The 22,702-nt window shown below is 48.7% G+C and overlaps 1 protein-coding gene across 1 annotated transcript; it reads left to right on the top strand.

The window, feature by feature from the left end:
- The first annotated feature begins 1,367 nt into the window (after positions 1-1,367).
- Positions 1,368-12,400, top strand: PMVK (phosphomevalonate kinase). The gene is made up of 5 exons (XM_010980052.3): positions 1,368-1,751; positions 3,596-3,659; positions 6,224-6,376; positions 10,721-10,850; positions 11,889-12,400. Exons 1-5 carry the CDS (start codon positions 1,657-1,659, stop codon positions 12,023-12,025), a joined length of 579 nt encoding a protein of 192 aa, XP_010978354.1. The 5' UTR covers positions 1,368-1,656; the 3' UTR covers positions 12,026-12,400.
- The last annotated feature ends 10,302 nt before the right edge of the window (positions 12,401-22,702 follow it).

The raw sequence follows: 22,702 nt of genomic DNA, 5'->3' as shown, positions 1-22,702 counted from the left end.
AGCTGGGAAATCTGATCCTGTGTTGAATTATAAACTCTAAAATCACACAATGATCAGAATAAATAACTCCATATTTGGATGACACTTGAGAATATACAACACCTTTTGACTGTACTTTAGCATGTTATTTTCCTTATTTCCTTCTTATTGCAACCCAGTGAGGTGAGCATTATCAATGATGAACTCAGAGTGACTTGCTGAAGGTCACATTCCTGGGAAGTGTCATAGCTGGGTTCACCCCCCCCCCCCCCATGCTGCATTCTAAGTGCATCTATGAGTGTGGTGCTTTCAGAGTTGCTTACAAGAAAAAAAGACTTTCCCAAAGTCCATTCTTTTTGCATCTGACCATTGACCATTCTACTTTCCTTAGCTTCTCCTGTGCCATCTTTTCAATATTCAGAGAACTAATGGTTTCTCCCAGAGTAGGTCTTCACACCTCACTTATCTCTACATGGCTTTATAGCTTGTTAAAATGGATGCAGTAATGGGTTGCAGGCTCTGTTTTGACAATCTCAGAGAAATAAAGGACAGCAAGTCATAGCTAAAGACAAATCCTCTTACTTAACTGGGACTGGCTGTCAGCTGCTGGGGGCAGAGGCAGAACTGGGAATTCAGGGAAGGGACAGAACACCACCCCTTACATTTGTCCTTTAAACTCCTGGCTGAGAGCTGGACTCCAGATAAAACTAGGTAATCTCGTCCAGGAGTGGCTTCAAAGCAACCCCACCTCTTTTTTTTTTTTTTTTTAATGAGGTGGAGGTAATTGGGTTTATTTATTTTTTATATCTGGAACCTCGTGCATGCTAGGCATATGCTCTACCACTTGAGCTATACCCTCCCCACCAAAGCCCCTTTCTAAATTTATTCTACTGATGTCATTCCAAGCTTTCTTGCTTCCGAAAACTTTTGAAGAGGCTGCGGCTAGAAAAGCGACGTAAGTTTTCTCGCTGGGCTTAAAGGGTCGAACTCTAGTGGCCTCTCCAGTTAGAAAACCTGTTTAACAATCAAATAATGCTGGTGTGATTAAGCCCCTCCCCTAGCATGACGTCACCAGGCCCAACCCCCGAGTGCTTGTCTCGGTTCATCGCCGGAAAGACCCATTTCACTGTGGGGCCTATCCAGATTTGCTTTAGCACATGCATTAAAATGCACAGATAAAAAGGCAATTTTGAAAACTCCTTCAACGCGATCACGTCTATTCTTTATTTCATAATGTTTGTAGGGTCGTGTGGAAAGCAATGTGAGGTCCATTTAGGAAATTTTAAAACGTCACCCCCCCAGGGGGAAAACAGTTGAGTCCAGTTCCCGCCCCCCATGCGTCACACGTGTCAGCTAAGAAGGCGTGGCTTCACGTCAGCTTCTGGGCGGGTTGGACTGTTCTAAATGAGTTCTCGTAGGGGAGCTGCTTTAGGGGAGAAGGAGGCCCTGGGAGTTAACCTTCTTTCTCTCCATATTCTATTTGTGTAGGCATTCATTTAAATGCACGGAAGCATGTGTAGGGGCTGACTGTCCTCTCCGCGGCCATGGAAAAGGCGGAGACCGAACCCCTCCTTATTGCCGCTCCACCGTGTGGCCGCGTCCATTCGGCGCTGGGTCGCCCGATTTAAGAGGTGGGGAAAAGTGTCGGCTTTAGGGATCGCAAAGCGTGGCGGCCCCATGGCTCCGCTCGGAGACGTCCCGCGGCTGGTGCTGGTGTTCAGCGGGAAGAGGAAATCCGGGAAGGACTTCGTGACCGAGGTCCTGCAGAGCAGGTGTCCGTGGGGTGGGGAAAGCGAAGGACCGGGGAGATCCCCGAATCACGTGACACAGGGGGTGTGTTTTGGGTGTGATGGAGTGAGCTTTAGAGTAGGGGTCCTCGATTGCAGGACAGGAGGAGCACTGGGCCACGAGAGGTGGAAGATTGCCACCGTCACGTGAAGCAGCAGTCTGCACGCCCACCTCAAAGAACCAGGCGGCCACCTCTCCAAAGACTGTCAGCTGTAGGTCTCTCCAAGAAGCATTAATAATAGTTACTACCAAGGCACTTTTGCTGCACCACCTCTAATACTCAAGACAGTATTGCGAGGTAACTGTTACAGATGAGGAAACCAAGTCACAGATAAAGGATTTGCCTCAGACCGCACCCCAATCGCGTATGGCTCCAAAGACAAATCCTTGCCCAGCACACCACCTAATAGCTGGGGTTTATCAGGCCTTATTTTGTGCCAGATGCTGTGTGTATACACCTCATTTAATTCTCAAAAGCTCTTTGTTAGGTGCTGTGTGGTATTATTAGTATCTACATTTCACAGATGAAGAAACTGAGGCTCTGAAAAGTTAAGAAAACAAACCAACCAACCAAACCCAAGCTTGCCAGGAACACAAAGTAATTGGCAGATCCAGAACTCAAATTCAGCTTTAGTCTAGCTCCAAGGAATGGGTTCTTTCTGCCTTACCTCACTGCCTCTCCAAGTAGTCCCTTTTGCTTAGTGTGTTCTCTCAAAGCAAGATGTTCTGTGTGGGAGCATTTTTGCTGGGGTATGGGCTAGAGAGCAGAGAAACCAGGGGGAAAGTGGAGTGCGGCTCCTCTCTTGAAGGACAGTGTGGTGGGGGTACCAGGAGGCTGCTTTTGGGCATCATGGGAGTTTTAAGAGGTTGTGGGAAACCCCAGGGCAGAGTTTATCACCTGAATCTTTCACCACTTATTATCCACCGCCTTTTCCTGAGTTACATTTCTCCTTGTCTCCAAACACATAAATTAATAGTGGTCAGAAGCAGTGGCTCTGGAATCGGATTGCTGGGATTCAAATCCTGACTCAGCACTTACTTGACTGTGATCTTGTACAAGTTTCTTATACACCCTGTCCTCAGTTTTGTCATCTGTGAAATGGAGAGAATAATAGGGTGATTGTAAGGATTAAATGAGATAATGACATGAAGGACTTGGAACAATTCTTGGCACCTAGTAAAGGCATAGGAACTAACTGTTGGCTTTCATTTTTATTTTAACATTACTGGCTTTGGTGCTTTGGGTGTGTCAAGTTTCCTCACTCAGCCTCAGTTTCCTCATCTGAAACATGGACATAAGAACATCTATCACAACATGTCAGTGTTTAAGTGAATCTGTGAGCATCTCATGGTCAGGGCAGGAATCATGTATCTTATTCATGTTTGTATCACCTGGGTCCAGGTATAGTACCCAACAAATGGTCAATTGAGTAAATTGAACAACTGAATGAATGAGTTATTTATGTGCGGTCACCAAGTCAGCTGAGACCGAGATACCCCTGGCTGTGAGAGAACTAGTTCAGGGGCCCAGCAGTAACCAGATTACCAGCCAGAATATTGCCGGGATGTTCACATTGTAATTATACTTTTATTTGTTTTACCTGTTAGCTTCAGGGCTCTTTCGCATTCGAGTTGCATAATAATCCCATGGGAAACAGAACAGAAATGGTTATCTCCATTTTATAGATGAGGAGATCAGGGACGTTGAGACTTGACAAAGTTATACAGATACCAGCAGCAGAAATGGGGCTTCACTCCTCCTGATTTCTTTCTCCTCTGGGGCCTGGAAGCTCTGCGTTAATGGGGTTCGGATCTCCCTGTGTCACAGACTCGGAGCGGACGTCTGTGCTGTCCTCCGGCTCTCCGGTCCGCTCAAGGAGCGGTATGCTCAGGTAGGTGGTGGTTCTGGGACAGCTAGTAGGTTGGAAGGAGCCAGCTCCGGGCTTTGGTTGCTGTGCTGTTGTTTGAGTCACTAGTGGGGTTCCTATGACCACTGCTGGCAGGGTGGCAGGCAGCCCTTTGCCTTCTTTTTTTTTTTTTTTTTGCTGGAGGAGGTACTTAGGTTTATTTGTTTATTTTATTTTAACAGAGGTACTGGGGATTGAACCCATGACCTCATGCATGCTAAGCATGTATTCTACCACTGGGCTATGCCCTCCCTCTCAACTCTCTGCTTTCTGTAGGTGGACATTTTGGGAGCATTTTCAGCTTAAAGTTTCCTTCCCATTGGCCTTACTCACTTCAGGCCACCTCCCTAGAGTGTGTTCAGGAAAATATGTCCAGAAAAGGCTGTAGATGTGATTTGGCAGCTCTGATGCTGTGTTATTAGTAAGGGTCTGTCCCCTTGGTCAAAAAATGTGACCCACCTTGACCCCCTTCCCCCCACTGAAGCTGACTGGCCACAACCCTTAAAATTTTCCCCTTAGCTATTTAATCACAAGACTTGTCAAGACAAATTGTCTAGTGAAAAAAGCAAGATGTAGAACAGTGTATAGAGAATGCTACATTTGTATAAAAGTGGGGAAAATTGTAAATATATTTGCTCATATATTCAGCCATTCAACAAATACTTATGGGGTGCTCGCATTATGCAGTGCATTCAGCACCGTCCCAGGTACCTGGGATGTATGAAAGCCTGGGCAGGACACTTAAGACATTGTACCGTTGGTTGCCTCCAGGGAGGGGAGCTATGTGGCTGGGGAACAGAAGAGGGAGAGAGATTTTTCAGTGGCAGTGATGTATCTTTTGAATTTTGAACCATGTAGATTAAAAAAATAGGATTGTAAAGAATAAAACAGGAACTCTTAGAACCTTAGATTTCGGGAGCCTGGAGGGTGAGATCAGCTTCCCACCCAATGAAGGCCCCCTAGTCACTTACATTTCTGTCCTTGACCTCTAGGTGCAGCCTTCCAGGGACCTGTGCTCATGGCCCTTTGGTCAGTTGGCCTGAGTCTGGCCTTCTGGGGCCACACAGAATGATTTGTCCCCTCCTTCCATGTGACAGTCCCGTCTCTGTGGGAAGCCCTCTCCTGTACCGTTGGGTCTTCTTCCACCAGCTAAACAGACCCATTCGCTGGATGGCCGCCTGGGGGCTCCTGGTGGATAACGGATTCAGTGGTCTTCAAATTTTTTTTAGTAGGAACCTTTCCCAACTGAAATTGGATGGAGAAATTTCTTGAATCCAGTAGATAGACTGGGAGCAACTTTGAATTGAGGGGAGGCACTTAACCTCCCCCAGCGGGGCCTGAGCACTTCTGAAGAACCCCAGGGCTTTAAGGAGCAGATAGAAAACCCCTGATCTACTTCCAAAGTTCCCAAATTAGGCCCCACTTCAGATCTGTGAGCCAGGCTGCGGGGTGCCGTGGGGTAGGTGGGCAGGTGTTTGCATTCTTAAAACCTCAGTAGGAGACTGATAGGCCAGCCTGCCCTTGCAGTTTTGAAGTCCAGCATCTTACTCCCGTTAAAAAACAAATCCAAAATGAAATGCTCATGTGTTGATTTCTTAAGTTGCAATGGGGAATATACTTGACAAGAAGACCATAATGCTCCTGGTGGCTAATCTTCCCCTGTGGTAAAGAGTACATGGGAAACGAGTTTATAAACGGGAGGTGGCTGCCGGCCTCACCTTGGAACAGGGTGAAAGTAGGTGATTCGACTGGCTGGGCCCCCTCAGTGTGCACTTGAAGGAGCTGAGTCTTTGGGGAGAGGGTCTTGCTGCAGTGAATTCCAGGGGAGCTGAAACCTGAACTGACTGACGATCTTCAGACCCCTTCCCATCCTGGGGTCCTCTCCATGGACCCCTCCTGCTTGTCAGTGTCCCTGGAGAAGGGAAGGCTGGGTCTGGAGGCAGCACCCCAGGGTGGTCAGAGCAGCCCCTCCTGCTCCAGCGGGCCTCTGGCTTGGAGGCTCCAGGAGCGCCCATAGCCAACTGGAGTGATGTTGGTTCAGCAAACGTGCCAGGATTTTGGGTAGGAGGAAGGGGCTGAGGGAAAGGGGAGAGGGACAGGGAAGCCAGGTTCCTGGGCTTCAGGCTGGGAGTAAACAGTGCCAGAAGGGGCAGTGGAAGGACACAGAATGGTGTGTTTTCAGATTTCCCACTTCGGTTGAAGGCTAAGCCTGTGCCCAGGGGAGGCAAACTAATTTCAGGATTACTTTAAGCCAGAAATAATTGGGTGGGTAAAGCTGTTGCACAAGAGAAACCCACATCACACATTTAAACTGAACAAACTGAAACAATTTCTGGTTTATCCCGAGACCTTTCTTCCATCTGCCAGGGTTTGGGATTTCTTAGTTTCCAGGACCCTTTCCCTCTCAGGCCTCATCCTGGTGGCAACCTCCTGAGTCCTGCATCAGCCCTCTGGAGGGAGGGTGAGGAGAGGGCTGGCCCTCCCTCTGGTTTAGGGGAGACCTGCGAGGCAAAGAGGCTGGTGGTGGAGACCGAATGTGCTTTGGGCAGGAGCACGGCTTGGATTTCCAGAGACTCCTGGATGCTAGCACCTACAAGGAGGCCCATCGGAGGGACATGATCCGCTGGGGGGAGGAGAAGCGCCAGGCGGACCCCGGCTTCTTCTGCAGGAGGATCGTGGAGGGCGTCTCCCAGCCCATCTGGGTAAGTGGGCTCTGTGGCAGCTTTAAGAAAATCTGTTTCTCCTCCTCTGCCCCCCCCCCCCCAGGTATAGCCCAGATGTGTCCATTTCTCTCTCTCCACTGGTCCAAGCCCCTGTCGTCTCTCACCTGGACCGTCCTAGTGGCCCCTACACTGGTCCCGCTTCGGCTCACGTCCCTTATGATCCAGTCACCCAACCGCAGCCAGAATAACCTTTTAAAAGCTCACTGAGTCACGTTTAGAAACCTTTGTCCCACTGACCTGATGAACAGAATCAAAATCCTTCATGTGAACGTCTGGACCTTGAATGATCCGACTCCCGCTGCCCTTAAAGCCACCTTGCTCCTTGCACTGCTGCCATATTGGCCTTCTCTCTGTCCCTCAGATAAATCAGGCTCCTTCCAGAATCAGGGCTGGCTCTGCCCATGTTCTTCCATCTGCCTGGACTGCCCTCTTTCCCTTCTTGCCTTGTTCCTGCTCAGCTTACATGGCCCCTCCACAGGGAAGCCTTCCGTGATACACAGGTCTTCACTGCTGCTCCCTGTCCGGTGCTCCCATAGCACCCTAGCTTTTCCTTCTGGAAGCCAGTAGTATCTCGTACCAGGACTGGTTCCAGGTGACTTGGGGATACATCATGGGAAAATCTGATGAGGTCTCTGCCCTCAGGGTACTTACACTATAGCTGGTGGGTAGAGGGAGTTAGGCCCTAAATAAATACAGAATATGTCAGGTGGAGATAGTCAGAGGCAAAATAAAGCAGGCCAAGGATATGAGGAGGGCAGGGGTGCCGCTTGACTAAGGGTGTCGGGGAAGGCCTCACTGATGTGGTGACATTGGAGCAGGCCCTGAAGGAAGTCAGGGAGTGACCCAAATGGATTTTTGTGGGTGAGGGGTGTGTGGCAGGAAGTGAGGTCAAATCATGCAGGGTCTCTGGAAGAGACTGGAGTTTTCTCTGAGTGAGATGGGAATTCACTGGAGGGTTCTGAGCAGAGTAGAGGCCTGATCTGGTTTAGGGATTAATTTTTGTTTCAAAGTAAAAGTTGCTTAATTGATATTTAAGTGCCTACAAATTTCTAGGGAGTTTCCCCTCCCTGGGTAGGATGACAGCTGCTCACATGGGTTAATGCAGGAAAGATGTGAAGTTCCTAGAATCTGTCGAGCACCAGGTAGGGGACATCCATTATGTCAGCAAGATCCGTAGTACCCAGGTAGAGGGCGCGTGGCTCTCCACTTCTTGCCACAGCCTGCTGTTGGTATGGCAGGAACCGTTACCAGGGCATCCTAGCCATCCCAATGGCACTTCTCTGAGAGAATTCCTAACTGTAGGCCTTCAGTCATCAGACTAGCCCTGAGTCTTGTGAAGGGACACTGCCCCTGGCTGGGCTTCCAAAGCTCTCATGCTTTATTCAAAAACACCGGTGGACATCTTAAACCCCTAATGGAGAAATGAGATACACGAATAAGTGTGATCTAAGATTTAGAGAGCTCTCCCTAGCTGCTTGGGGGAGGGCAAGAGTGGAAGCAGAGAGGCCAGGCAGAGGATCTTTCCAGAAGACAGCCAGATGGCCGTGGCTGGGCTTGGAGTGGTGGTGGAGTGGAGAGAGGGGTTGATTCTGCACAGGTTTTGAAGATGGAACCACTAGGATTTCCTGGTGCGATGGCTCAGAGGTGGAAGGACAGGAGACAAATCCAAGGATTTCTTTCTGAGCAGCAGACGAATAGAGCTGTCATTTTCTGAGATAGGCCAAGTGTGGAGGAACAGGTTTAGGGAGAAAATCCGGAGTTCAGTTCCGGCAGCGTTAAGGCTGAGATGCTTGCTGATGTGCACTGTGGTTCCGTGGTTATTAGTGAAGCTGCTGGTTGAGCATCAGTCTCCCACTAGACTGGAGCTCCCTGAGGGCAGGCACCAGGTCTGCTTTGCTTACCACTCCATCCCCAGTGCCCAGCCCAGTGCCTGGCACACAGTACTTGTTTAATAACTGGGTGAATGACCATGTCAGCAGCATGGACAAGAACACCTGGCCTCTTCATGTGCTAATTCATTCATTCATTGAACACTAAGTGCTCCTTATGTGTCAGACAGTGCTAAGGGCCAGGGATAGAGCAGTGAATGAGACACAGTCCTTTCCCTCATGGAACTGACACTGCAGCATGCAGACTGACAATAAACACAGAAGCAAACTGACAGAGAGTGATGGTTTCATGAACACTCAGTGCTCAGAGGAAAATAAACAGCATATCAAAATCGAGAGGGACAGGAAGGGAGCCAGGATGGGAGGGACAGCCTCTTTGAGGAGGTGACGTTGGAGCAGAAACCTCCATAAAGCGAGGGAGCTGACCTTGTGATTATACAGGCAGACTGAGCAGCACATGCAAAGGCCCTGAGGAGGACACCAGGTTGGCAGGTTTGAGAAGCAGCAGGACGTCAGTTGGCTGCAGCGGAATGAATGAAGGAAGATGATAGGAAATAGGTTGCAGATCTTGTAGGACTTTGTAAGCTGGAGTGAGAGCTTTGGATTTTATTAGAATGAATGGAAGCTTTTGAGAGATTTAGGGCAGGGGACTGGCAAGAATCACATTTGCATTTTATTTATTTTTATTATTTTCATTTTTATTAAGTAAAATTGGTACAATTTGCCTGCACATATACAAAATATTGCATATAAATACATATATACAATATACTGCACATTCTTTTAAATTTACATATATGTACTGTCCATTCTTTCTAAGAACAATTTAGAGCCTTAGCTTTTTAAACTTACAGAATTATCAAAGGAATAAAGCCAACCACAAAAGAAGAATCAAAATCAAAATAAGAATGCAGTAATCCAATTGTAAAGGACAGTCAGATGTGCTTACATGTATTTAAGAAATTAATCATCTAAGTTATAATGAGTTCATTTGTGTCCTTTTTTTTAGATTCCACATATAAGCAATATCATGTGGCATTTTTCTTTCTCTTTCTGGCTTACTTCACTTAGAATGATGATCTCCAGGTCCATCCATGTTGCTGCAAATGACATTATTTAATTCTTTTTTTATGGCTGAGTAGTATTCCATTGTATATATGTACCACATCTTCTTTATCCAGTCATCTGTTGATGGGCATTTGGGTTGTTTCCATGTCTTAGCTATTATAAATAGTGCTGCTGTGAACATTGGGGTGCATGTGTCTTTTTAAATCATGTATATGCCCAGGAGTGGGATTGCTGGACCACAAAGTAAGTCTACTCTTAGTTTAAGGAACCTCCATACTGTCCTCCATAGTGGTTGCACCAATTTACATTCCCACCAACAGTGTACAAGGGTTCCCTTTTCTCCATACCCTCTCCAGCATTTATCGTTTGCAGACTTTTTAATGATGGCCATTCTGGCTGGTGTGAAGTGATATCTCATTGTAGTTTTGATTTTCATTCTGTTAACAATTAGTGATATTGATCATCCTTTCATGTGCTTGTTGGTCATCTCTCTGTCTTCTTTGGAGAGATGTCTATTTAAGTCTGCTGCCCATTTTTTGGTTGGGTTGCTTGTTTTTTTGATATTAAGGTGTATGAGCTGTTTATATATTTTGGAAATTAGTCCCTTGTCTGTTGCATCACTTGCAAATATTTTCTCCCGTTCTGTAGGTTGTCTTTTTGTTTTGTTGATGGTGTCTTTAGCTGTGCAAAAGCTTTTAAGTTTAATTAGATCCCCTTTGTTTATTTTTGCTTTTATTTCCATTACTTCAAGAGCTGATTCAAAAAATATATTGCTGTGATTTATGTCCGGGAGTGTTCTGCCTATGTTTTCCTCTAGATGTTTTATAATATCTGGTCTTACATTTAAGTCTTTAATCCATTTTGAGTTTATTTTTGTATATGGTGTTAGAGAATGTTCTAATTTCAGTCTTTTACAGGTAGCTGTTCAGTTTTCCCAGCACCCACTTTTACATTTTAAAATATGCTGGCAGGGCAGGGACCGACTAGGGTATTTTTATTTCTGGTCTCAGTTTGCTCATCTGTAAAATGAGTGTGTTGGATCGGCTGATCTGACTTCAAAGCCTGAGGCGTCTTCTTCAGTTTGGTGATGACCAACAGGACCGTAGAACACAGCATGGGCAGAGTGGGCTGTGGGCTGCAGCGATCAGGGAGGGCTCCCTGGAGGAGGAAAGGGATGTCTGTTTCAGCTGGTTGGGTGATAATAGGGAAGGGGGATACACTTGTCTGGGTTCTGTAGTCCATGCTCCAGCTTTTTCAGAGTGAGGTCTGGGTCGCCCCCCCCCCTTTGCCCTCACCCCCAGAGCCCTGTCCTGTTGCTCCCCACACCATGTCCTGTTGGTCCCCTGTCTGTGTCCTTTCCCTGCAGCTGGTGAGTGACGCACGGAGAGTGTCTGACATCCAGTGGTTTCAGGAGGCCTATGGGGCTGTGACGCAGACGGTCCGTGTGGTGGCCACGGAGCAGAGCCGACAGCAGCGGGGCTGGGTGTTCACACCAGGTGAGCTGCTCACAACCTCTGCCTCCAGGCTCAGCACTCAGGCCGGCCACCTTGCCTGCAGACCAGCCCACCCACTCCCGTGCTTCTGTCTTCTGCCATTTCCCTGGCAGGCTGTGGGGAGTGAACAGGGGATTATAAGAAGGGGTCTGAGGCTTGGGGCTCAGGAGTACCTCCAGATTAGAAAGTGGAGTGGGGTAGAGGAGGGTGTCCTTGGGGGTGAAGGTTCCCCCATGACCTTGGCCTTGAACCCTTATCTGAGCTGTCTTCTCTAGGCCAGTGGGCTTCTGGAGGTCTGCCTGGGACCCACCCCCATGGTCCTTCACCTTTGCCTTCCAGCCTGGTGAGGGGCTGACTGTGGGTCAGAGGAGGGGGCCTGACAAACCTCACTCCTGTTTGATGAACAGAGCGGGAGGGGTGGGGGTGGGGCGCAGGGGGACGGAGCTCTACTGGCAGCCTCAGTGGTGTCAGCCCAGGGCCTGCTCTGTGGCAGCTCTGAGGCCCAGCTCCGGAGTCTTTCCTGTCCTAGGTCCCTGGGACTCGGGGAAGTTCAAATCAGTGGGTCAGTCCCCTCCTGAGGGCTGCTCAGCACATGGGCCAGGCCAGTGCCAAGTGCTTTGTACATATGATCCCAGTTTAGAGTCACAGCAAACCGACCAGGTAGATGCTCTTATTACCATTCTCACTGTCAGGTGAGAATGGCACACGCTGCCTCCCATGAGGATTGAACCAGAGATTTAGGGAGAGAAATCGACATGATCATCTTTACATAAAATGAAAGTCAAGTGGCCATTTGGGTTGTCTGGTTTGAGATGGTGGTAACAAGTGAAGGGTTAAGTCAGCGGGACTCTCTGGGGGCTCGAGTGGCTGTGGGTTGTGGAACCTGTTATCCCGGTGATTCAGGGGGTGGGGAAGTGCCCTCTGGAGTGACCGAGGGGAGTTCAGGAGAGGGCGGCTCCAGGTGGAGCCAGCAGGCCTCGATGCCGGTGCCCAGTGTTTGTCGGCAGGGAGGGGTCTGACCTCGCCGTACCTCCTCCGCAGGGGTGGACGATGCTGAATCAGAATGTGGCCTGGACAACTTTGGGGCCTTTGACTGGGTCATCGAGAACCACGGAGATGAGCAGCGCCTGGAGGAGCAGTTGGAGAACCTGATAGAATTTGTCCGCTCCAGACTTTAGCTGTCAGGGTCTCAGAGTGAGCTGGGGGCTGCCGGGGTGAGGGTGGCTTGCTGATTCTGGCTGAGGTTGGGGAGCAGACAGAGGGCCTGGGTCTAGGCTTCTGGGGGCTGGCACATGTCAGACAAGTCAAGAAACTGCTGGGGACCTCATTTCTTCATGGAGAGGACAGCCCTGTGTCTTTAGAAGGAGACTTAAAGGGCAAAGGAGGGCGAGTTGGCTGTGCTTGAAGCAGAAACGTCACCATCTCCATGGGTGCCAGACCTATCGGCCTGTAGTGGCCTTGCTTCCCGGACTGGATGCTCTCAGCACTTTGTTCTGGGCAAGAACCCGTGGCTCCCCGGTGTGGATACTAATAAAACTTCTTGGAGCACCTGCTCAGAGCTGGACATCTCTCATTTTTCAGACGCCATCCCAGCCTGCGTGGGGCTCAGTAAGGCCTGGGTTGTTCTGGTGGCTGGGGGTTTCTGCTCTGCCCCCTACCTGGGCTGGAACGTATTCTGCAGAGGCTGACCTTGGTCTGGGCCATGTCGGTAACAGGCCTGTGTGTGTCTGAGGCAGGACTGGAGTCTGAGGTTCTTGTCTTCTGGGATGGCCCAGGAGAGGCTGAGTGTTCCAAAGAAAGTGCCACCAGCAGTGCCCGGGGGGACCGAGGTGTCACAGAGGGGCAGAGACACCAGAGCTCAGTGGCGCCTGGTGACCGTTGCATGGCCCAGGACAAGTGCCATCACCACGAGCCTCGGCTTTCCCATTCCAGGCCTTGGACTTGACTCCTTTTGTTTATATAGCCATATACAATTTCTAAATTTCTTCTAGATTCTTCACAGCCACTCTGTGAAATAGGCAAGGAGGGCATTTTCATCTGCATTTAGCAGATGCCAAGGACTCAGAGAAGTGAAGCAACTGGGCCAGGGTTAGTAACTGACAGTGCTCCGACGAGAACACAGGCCACCTGCCTCCTGACCCGGTCCCTTGGCCACGTGCCTCTGGGGTGTGGTGCAAAGCCCTGGGGCCCCTTGCGGTCCTCAGGCCCAGCCTGAGCCCTCCAGCCCTCTGGCCTGGGCTTTGTTCTCCTCCCACATATTCTGTGGGTTCTCACTGATAAGAGGACAACCAAAGAAATTCCGTCGGCTTGCCCGTGCCCCAGACTGAGCTTGATGCAGTCCTGCCCACGTCTCCTCCTCCCTAGGTCCCGTCTTCCCGAATACTGGTTCCCTGGCTCTTCAGTTAACCAGGCCTGAAAGCTTGGCAGTCATGGTGGACTCCTCCGTATCCCTTGACCAACGGCTGATCGATCCCCAGGTTCTGTTAACCTGCCCTCCCCAAGTCTTCCCTCTGGGATTCTCACGGGAAGGTAAACTCCCTGATGATCGAGGCCATGTCTGTCTCGTAGTTGGAGCCCTGTCTCCTAGAGCTGTCGGTCCACTGTGGGCACTCAGAAAATGGCTGTGACTGGGTGCATGGTGAGACGGGACTGTGTGAGTCATGCTGGAATCATGACCATTTCGTGCAGTACGTGTTTCCTCATCTCCAGCTGGGAGGCTCTGCCAGCCCCCGGGGCCTGTGTGTCTGTCTGCTCCCCTGCTGGAGCTGAGCCAGCCTGGCTTGGATGCCACCGGGGTCCTTACCAGCACAGAGACTGTAGCTCCTGGGGGTCCTCTCAGAATTGCTGGCAAGGCTTTTGTGAGGTCACCGCCCCCACCCCGCTCTGTCTTCCCCAAGGCAGTGTCCTTCAGCGTGAGGGGATGCGGGGGTACCTCCTCAGAGTTGAAAGCAGCCAATCCTTGCCTTTCACGGCAAAGAGATTCAAAGCTCAGGATGGATATGAACCTAGACGGTGCAGTCTTGGACTGAGAGATCAGTTTTTCTTCCTTCCTAGCTTTATTGAGATATAATTGACATAATATAACATTGTATAAGTTCAAGGTGTACCACACGATGATTTGGTACATGTATGTATTGTGAAATGATTGCTGCCAAGTAAGGTTAGTTAAGACCTCCCGTCACCTCACATAACTGCCATTTTTTTCTGCTGGTGGTGAGAACATTTAAGATCTACTCTCTTAGCAACTTCCAAGAATATAATACAGTATTGTTAGGTACACTGATTATGTGGTACATTGGATCTCCAGAACTCACTCGTCTCGTAACTGGAAGTTTATAACCTCTAACCAACATCTCTGCATTTCCCCCAACTTCCAGTCCCTGGCAACCACCATTTCACTCTGTTTCTATGAGTTCAGCTTTTTAATTAATTAATTAATTATTTTTGTTGTTAATGGAGGTTCTGGGAATTGAACCCAGGACCTTGTACATGCTAAGCATGCACTCTACCACTGAGCTGTACTCCCCAAATTCAGCTGTTTTTGGATCCCACATATAAGTGAGATCAGACAGTATTTGTCTTTCTCTGCCTGACTTACTTCACTTAGCATAATACCTCACGGTTCATCCATGTTGTTGCCAAAGGCAGGATTTCCTTTTTTTTTGACTGAATAATATCTCATTGTATGTATATGTACCACATTTTCTTGATCCATTCATCCATTGATGCACAATTTGCTTGTTTCTGTGTGTTGGCTATTGTGCATAATGCTGCAGTGAACATGGGGCTGCAGATATGTCTTTGAGGTAGTGATTTCCTTTCCTTCAGACCTATACCCAGCAGTGCGATTGCTGTTTGATCACTGATTGATACTGTTCAGTGTAAACGTCAAGGAGGCAGGGATGAAGCAGAGAAGGGGAGGTGGGGCTGATGGGTCTCCTGTGTCTCTGGTGGGGGTGCTGACCTGGTTCCTGGCTTTGGGTATTTGGAAGAGTCACACAGGATGTGACTTGGGAAGCCAGTGGGTCCATCCCTTCACCCTTTGACAGGTTGGCACTGATGCCTCTTAACATGGGAAGCCCCAGTGGCTAACCAGAGTCACTTCTGCTGGAGTTCCTACACACTTGTTTTTTTTTTCAACCAGATATTTCTCTAAATACCCAAATCAATAATAACCCTGACTTATGATACCCTATGTTATGATGAGAGTTTTAGCTGCTTTTATTTCAAGACATTCTCCCCCACCTTGCTAACTTTGTCTGCGGTTATGATCTCAGAGTATTGCTCCTAAATTATTTTTTAAATGTTATGTATATATTCTTTTAATAATAATTTGTAGCACTAACATTCTCCAAAAATTTTTACTTTTCCACTTCTAAACTGCTGGATTGAGACATAATTGGCATGTAGTAACTGCACATATTTAAAGCATACAGTGTGACAAGTTTTGACATTTGCGTATACCCGGGAATCCATCAGCACAGTCACAGTGGACATATCCATCACCCTCAAAATCTTCCCCGGGTCCTCTCCTCTCGCCTCTCCCTAACCCCCACCCTCGTCCCCAGACAACCAATGGTTTGCTTTCTGTCTCTATAGATTAATTTTCACTTTCAATAATTTTGTGTAATGAATCATATAGTATACATTCTTTTTTTTTTTTTTGCCTGATTTCTTTCACTCAGCATAATTATTTTGAGATCCATCTACATTATTGCAGGTTCATATCAACAGTTCATTTCTTTTTATTGCTGGTGTGTGGTGTGAATATATCACCAGAGTTTATCTGTTCACTTGTTGATGAACATTTGGGTTGTTTCCAGTGCTTGGATATGACAAATAAAGCAACTGTGAACATTTATGTACAAGTTTTTATGTGGGTACGCATTTTCATTCCTCTTAGGTAGATACCTTCTTAACTTTTTAAGAAACTGTCAAACTGTTTTCCAAAGGGGTTGTACCACATGCCCACCAGTACTGACTGAGAGTGCCAGTGGCTTCACGTCCTCACCAATACTTGGTATGGTCAGTCTTTTTAATTTTACCGATTCTAGTAGGTATATAGTGATATCTCATTAGCATTTTATTTGCACTTCTCTAATGATTAATTTGACACATATCCTACATTCAGTGTTGATGAAATAATCTCTCAGCAAACTTGGAATAGAATAGAACATCCTGTACCTGAGCAATAACATCTACAGAAACCCCACAGCTAACAGCACACTTCGTGGTAAAATACTAAATGCTTTCACCCTAAGACTGGAATGTCCACTCTCATCACCTATTCAACAGCATATTGGAGATTCTAGCCAGTGCAGTAAGATAAGAAAAAGAAATAAAAGGCATTCAGATTGGGAAGAAAAAAGTAAAACTGTCTTTATTCATGCGTGATCTGATCATTTATGTAGAAAATTTGATGGCATCTCCAAAAAAGCTGCTAGAATGGATAGGTGAGTTCAACAAGATTTCAGGATATGAGATCCATACAGAAAAGTCAATTATATTTCTATTTATTAACCACAAATAGTCAAAAATGGAAATACATTATGCCAGTTAATAATAGCATAAAAACATGTGGTAGTTAGAGATGAATCTGATAAGACGTGTAAGACCTGCACGCTGAAAACTGTAAAACATTGCTGAGAGAAAGGAAGACCTTAAAGACAGAGATCGCACCATATGCATAGATTAGAAGCCTCAATATTAAGATATTCATTTTTACTGAGACATAATTACATACAGCCAAGCGTACTGATCCTAAGTGCACAATTCAACAAGTTTTGACAAACGCACACCTGTGTAACACAAACCCTTATAAGACAGAGACATCCCCACCACTCTAGAAGGTTTCTTTTTAACCCTTCCCAGTCAACCCCTGTCCTCCCAGGAACAACTACTTTCACCGTAGATTAATTTTGCTTGTTCTGGAATTTCATATAAATGCTCAACATCCAATTTTAAAATACATTTTCAACAGTAATTTATTTTTTAGACTTAATTGGTTGACTGCTTACTCTTAATTCATTCCTGATTCCTCAACTTCCCCATTTTTGAGTTTTGTATTTTAATTCCTCTCCAGACAGTTGGTGTGCCTTCAGATACTTTTTTCAAAAAAGGCAGGTGGTGATATAATTTTCTGAACCCCTGTGGATGAGAGAATGACATTCTGTTGCCTCTGTACGGGGACAGTGATTTGGCTGGCTTAGGATTCGTGACCTGGTTCCACTGTCTGCTAGTGTTTAGTGTTGTGGAGTCTGAGGTCACCTTGAATTTTGTTCCTTTGAAGGTAACCTTCTTTTTCTGTCTGGATGCTTTTGGATTTTTTTTTTTTTTTTGCTTTCATTTTTGAAATTCAAATTCTGGCATTCTCCAAGGCAGAAAATGGAAATGTCTTAAGAGGAAAAAGTTGGTGCTCATTGTTCCCGGTAAAGCGTTATGGAGTAATGAGATGGAAATTTAAATGGTCGTGTACATCCAAGTGCCTGCTGCAACCCAAAGTAGTCCCCTTGACAGAGATGTTGCCTCTAGCAAATGTCTTTGGGAGCTCCTCTTTGCTTTGGAGGTGCTGGTCTCAGGGATGGCAGATTCTCCCCCGGAAAGCGGATTTGGGTTTTGGCAATAGCCAAAGGAAATTTGGTGCTAAATTCTGGTGAGGGGGGCAAGGTGAGAGAGGCACTTTTCGGCTGGAATAAAGAATGCCTAGAGTGAGATAACTCTAAAACTTCCTCAGAGCCAATTCTAGAGAGGAATTTTAAAAAGCTGTCTTATCATCCGTGCCTCTGTGCCTTTGCATATGCCGTTCTCTCTGCCTAAAGTGCCCTTCCCTGTGGCTTGCACTTGGACCCTCACAACCAGGGTCAGACCGCTCTACTCCCCGACTGTCTCCGTATGTGCTTTTATCATTCCTCCATCACCCGGTGAGCCATTCCAGGAAGAGTTTTTTGAATCTTTGTCTGGTGCCTGGCATGTAATAGGTCTCAATAAATGTTTGTGGAAATGAAAAAGTTTTATTGTCAGGAAACAACATGACCTCCCAGGTTTACTGTCTTAAAGGGGCCTCATTTAGTTGTATAAAGTTATGTTGAGTGTTTTTGAAGAAGCAACAGCACACTGAATCCTGTTGCTTTGCTCTTATTTACGTACAGTGGTGTGCTGGTGAGTGTTGAAAAATTGGCTCTCTGAGAAAAAAAAAAAGCCCTTGAGTTTTAGCTTTTGACCGTTTCTCCTGCTATAGCTGATTTCAAGCTACTAACATGTTGTCCGCTGGCCAGCAAGACATGTAAAAATTGGCCCTCGCAAGCTGGCTCCCATATACCACTGTGAAACTCTCCCCCATCTTGTTTTTCCACCATTACCGTTTGTGGGGATGGCTTTTTCGCTGTTTATGCAGCACATGGCTGTGTGCTCTGCATTTTATCCCTTGCATCAGTACAGTCGTTCCTCTTATCCTCATTTTACAGCAAGTGAAATGAGACCCAGAGACTAAGAAACTTCTGCGAGGTGGCAAAGCTGTCCTGTCTCTCCCTGGGTTTGGCCTCTGTCTGGAGCTCGTGGCCAGCGCCGCGAGGGGCTGGAGAGATGTGTGCAGGGCCCTGTCTTCTGTTGGCTGGTGTTGAGGTGAGTTGCCTGGAAGGACCGGAGGACCCTGTGCTTGACCCAGGACATCCCTGCCAGCAGCCAAGTTGCGACAAAGGCCAGCATTTGTCACATTCTCTTGTGACCTGATGAGCAGGAGAGAAGGAGTTTAGCAACTTTTACTATATGGGGCTGTCACTCTTGTGGGCTAATTCAGCATCTGGGCAGGGCCCCATCGCCTGACAGCCAAGTGAAGTGATGAGTTCCTCCTTACAGTTTGGGGTTTTAACCTGTTTCTTCCAGGTGGGTCCAGGGAGCATCCAGCCAAAGCTGAGTTCCTCTGGAGCCCAAACTGAGGGTGGTGAGGGCTCCTCCAGGAGGTGAGAGGTGGACCTGCGGCCTGCTTCCTGCTTGGTTTTGTCTTAAATGACGTCCAGTTTCCAAGATGGAGGAAGGTCTGTGTTAGGGACTGTGTGAGGCTTCCTAGGGGGAACGAGGGTCACCAAGATATGTGACATCATGGAAAGCAAATATTGTAATGGGCCTCGGTGATCTAGCTTCAGATCCTTCGCTTACAGATGAGGAAACTGAGGCCCAGCAAGGGGAAGTGGTTTGCTTAAGGTTGTACAGCAGTGGTGGCAATGCCAGGACTAGACTCCAGGACTCCTGACTCCCCACCCAGGGGTTGTCCCCTGCCCTCTGTGTCCCTGAGGGAGCATGAGCTTTGTGCCCTTTATCAGAGGGTGGCAGAGAAGGCCCAGCTTGAGCTCTTGGGAGACTGGCCTGCTTCCCTGCTTCCTGGGTTTTTCCAGACTTGGCTCAGGAGGCCGAGCCACCTGCCTGTGCCACCTGGCATGTTCTGGTTAGATGAAACAAGCTTAATGGGACGAGAAGGCTGCAGAAGCCACTTCGTGGGAGGGAACATGCCTGGCGTGCTGGGGGACAAAGAGGGGGATGACAGGTGGACACCTGGACCTGCCATTCCTCGGAGGTTGGGGCTGGGATTCTGGAGGTGGAGGGCCCTGTTCTGCACCACGGCCGCTCTCCACCTGGGCGTTGACAGTGTCCTCTAAGTGGAGACATTCCCAGCAAAGTCCCTGTGTCATGACAGCTCTAGTGAATTCCCAGGCACACCCAGACCTGAGCCACTGGTGGTTTTGGCTACCTCAGGGTCTCCTGCTGCTGCGGCTGGCTGGTCCTGCAAGGTGGTCAGGAGGCCCCAGACAGCTGGCCTGGGTCGGGCATTGTTCTAGCAGATCTGAGGTGTTCCAGGAACTATGATAAATCCAGTTGAGTATTGGCCAAGCAAGCCGAGAAGGGCAGGGAGCCAAGGCCTTGGATCTGTTTGGCAGATTCATTCTCAGCACCTGGCCTCTTGCAGGAGCACTGGGGAGGGAAGGGGCGCAGGGGGGACATTAACTCGGGCGTCAAGCTTTACAGTCTACCACACGTTTTCAAGCGTGTTATTTCATTCCATTCTTGCAGTAGCCCTAATATTGCTCCCTTTTTAAAATGGAAGAAATGGGGACACAGAAAGGGAGTGACTTTGCCCAGCACGCTCTGTCGTCAGGTTTGAGCCCCACCTGTCATTCATTATCCAGCTGTGGGACCTTGAGCAAGTCTTTCTGAGCCTTGATCCCCACCTGTCAAATGGGGCATCTTGCTACTCACTGCAAAGGTGATGCAGGCAGCACCGTGCCTGCCTTCCGGGAGTTCAGCTACCGAGAATTCCTCCTTTTCCCCCTTGCCTCACACCCCGCGGCTGGCAACCAGGGAGCTGGGTCTGGAACTGAGCTTCCATTTTTAGTGTTCTTTCCCCCTGACCTTACCCTTTGGAATGTGAGAGATAAATTTGGCATTTTGGGGAATGGAATTCTTATGAGTAAATAAAGGAAAACGCAAATCTTGAAATGAAGGCATGAGTGAAGGGCAGAGCGCTGGGGCCAGGCCTGTGATGCTGAGCCCTCGGCTGGCCTGCCTGGGGCACTGAGGCCCCCCTCTGCCCCTCTGTCCCCCCTCAGTGTGTCTGGCTGGCTGAGCCTTGCATGGACCCCCTGGCAGGTTGTCTGGGGTCCTCAGGCTTTCCCAGAAGCTTCTTGAACCTGCTCAGGGAGTGGGCCCTCAAGGTGGGCTGACTGATGGATGGTCTGAGCCCACCTTAAACTGGGAGGGAGTGCGCAACCAGAGTCAGCCCTGGAGCAGGCTCAGCTGTGCCCTTTGGTGGCCCTGGGGCCCGGAGCAGCTTCTCAGCACCCCTCTGGGTGTGCACGCCTTCCCACCACGACACGCAGGGCACGGCGGTTAATGGATAACTGACGCCTCTGGGAAGTCCGCACTGGGAATGGCACTGGGTGTGCAAGCATGAATCTGGCGCAGTTCAGGACTTGCTCAGACCTGGTTTCTTTCTGTCAGTCACTCTTCACTGGAGGCACTTGCATGCCTGTGGTGGGACTGAACTTGGCCAGCTCCAGTAAAACGGTATAGTCACTTTCAGCGTCCATAAGGCCAGAGTGGTACGGACCCACCCCTCCCTCCCTCCCTTCCTTTTGTGCTTCTGGTGGTCACTGATTTAGCCCCTGCAGCAATCCCTCCTCCCCCTCCCCCACCCCCCTAAAGGTTAGGATTCTGTTCAGTCCGCAATGTACACAGTTGTTTTGGTCACAGGATATAGTGACCTCTGGGAGCCTGTACTCATAATTAGGTAATTATTTTATTCAGCATTTTTTGCTAAATAGCCCAGGCAGGCCCTGTTCCTGTGGCTTCAGCCCCATCCCTTGAATGACCATCCTGTGCTCTGCTCTCCAGCCATCCTGAACTTTTGGATCCCGGTTCCTGGAATCACCAGGCTCTTACTCATCTCTGCAATACTGTACCCTCTGCCGGGAACACTCTCGCCCCTGCTGGCCTCCTGGCTCCCTCTTCCTCTGACTTTGGTTCTCTGCTTGTGGTTCGCTTTCTTCCCTGGTTCTGCCCGGCTCTGCGCTTCCTCCCCAGGGTGAAGCGTCCCCATAGCCCCTCTGTCTAGACTATTGCCCCCTGTGAAAGTGCTTAATCATGCTCCCTGCTACCTTCTGAGCTCTGTGAGGTTGAGGCCTGCTCCCTCTTACTCCTGTAACTCCCAGCACCTAGCACAGTACCTATCACATAGTAGAGACCAGTAAATACTGTCAGATGAGTGATGAGAGAGTGAACCCCGGCCCACCAGGGGAACCCATGATTATGACCATGAAATTGATCGGGCTCTGGGGCCTGTGGGTCCCTTAGCTCAGATGCCAGACACACAGTGGTGGTATGGCCATGCTGACGTGGTCTATCTTCCAGACATCAGGAAAGCGGGGCAGGCGATGGCTGCCGGAGTGACTGAGCCTCAACCTGTGTCCCCCACCTCCCCTCCTCAACTCCATCCTTCCGCTCCTCCTGCCTCGGTGGTTCTCGCCAGTGCTTCACTCCCCGCTAGTGTCTGATCCCCCTGTCCAGGGCTTAGCTGCATCAGGTTGCCCTTCTCCTTTAGATTTCCCAGTTTCTCCATCTTCCCCTGTCCTGAAACGGCTTCTCTTTCGTCTGCTGACCCCTCAAGTACCATCTCAGTTCTCTCCTTTCACTCCTTATTAACACTCTGCAATTTGACCTCTGCTCCCCTCTCTGCTGAAACTGCTTCTTGAAGGTCACACACTACGGACCCAGCATTGTCAGTTCTCACTCATGACCTGCCTGCATCAGCAGATACGGTCACCCACTCCCTTTCTCTGCTCCTGCCTTTTCTATTTCTGACTCCTCTCTTCTTGTCCTAGAAATACAGGTATTCCTCAGGCCCTCGCCTTCTGTTCTCTCTCCTGCCCCTCCCTTGGTGAGCTCATCTGGATGGGAATGACTCCCAGATTTCCTCGCTTCCCTCCACCGATGTCCCACTAGTTGTGCTCAGACCAGCCTCGTGATCACCCCTCAGAGCCTGCTCCTTCCCTTACACGTTCTGTTCCATTGCTCAGACTGGAACAGGGTGCCCTGGCTGAGCCAGCCCCCCAGATTTTTGAAACCTTGGTGAATTGAACAGGGAAAAACTGTCCCAGAAAGGTCACAAGAAGTTTTTGTCTTTAGAGGTGATGACTTCAATTCCCTCTTGGATCAGGCAGTTCCTTTGTTTCAGGAAAATTGCCCAAAGCAGCCCTTTCATTACACACATATGAAGTAAGCATTTCCCCATTGTTCTTGGGGAGAACTGAAGTCACGGCTCACTTGAGTGCAACTCCCAGCCGTCTAGCCTTCTGGAACAGCAGCTC

The sequence above is a fragment of the Camelus dromedarius genome, chromosome 23 (assembly GCF_036321535.1).
Source record: "Camelus dromedarius isolate mCamDro1 chromosome 23, mCamDro1.pat, whole genome shotgun sequence".
Lineage (NCBI taxonomy): Eukaryota > Metazoa > Chordata > Mammalia > Artiodactyla > Camelidae > Camelus > Camelus dromedarius.
Note: the sequence above shows the minus strand (reverse complement) of the source record. Positions and strands in the feature narration are given on the sequence as shown.

Bases quoted from the DNA above. Each gene is read 5' to 3' on its own strand.
- PMVK (XM_010980052.3), top strand. From the start codon at position 1,657: ATGGCTCCGCTCGGAGACGTCCCGCGGCTGGTGCTGGTGTTCAGCGGG. The intron at 3,660-6,223 runs GTAGGTGGTGGT...TGCTTTGGGCAG, and splicing joins TCAAGGAGCGGTATGCTCAG to GAGCACGGCTTGGATTTCCA. The intron at 10,851-11,888 runs GTGAGCTGCTCA...CCTCCTCCGCAG, and splicing joins GGGCTGGGTGTTCACACCAG to GGGTGGACGATGCTGAATCA.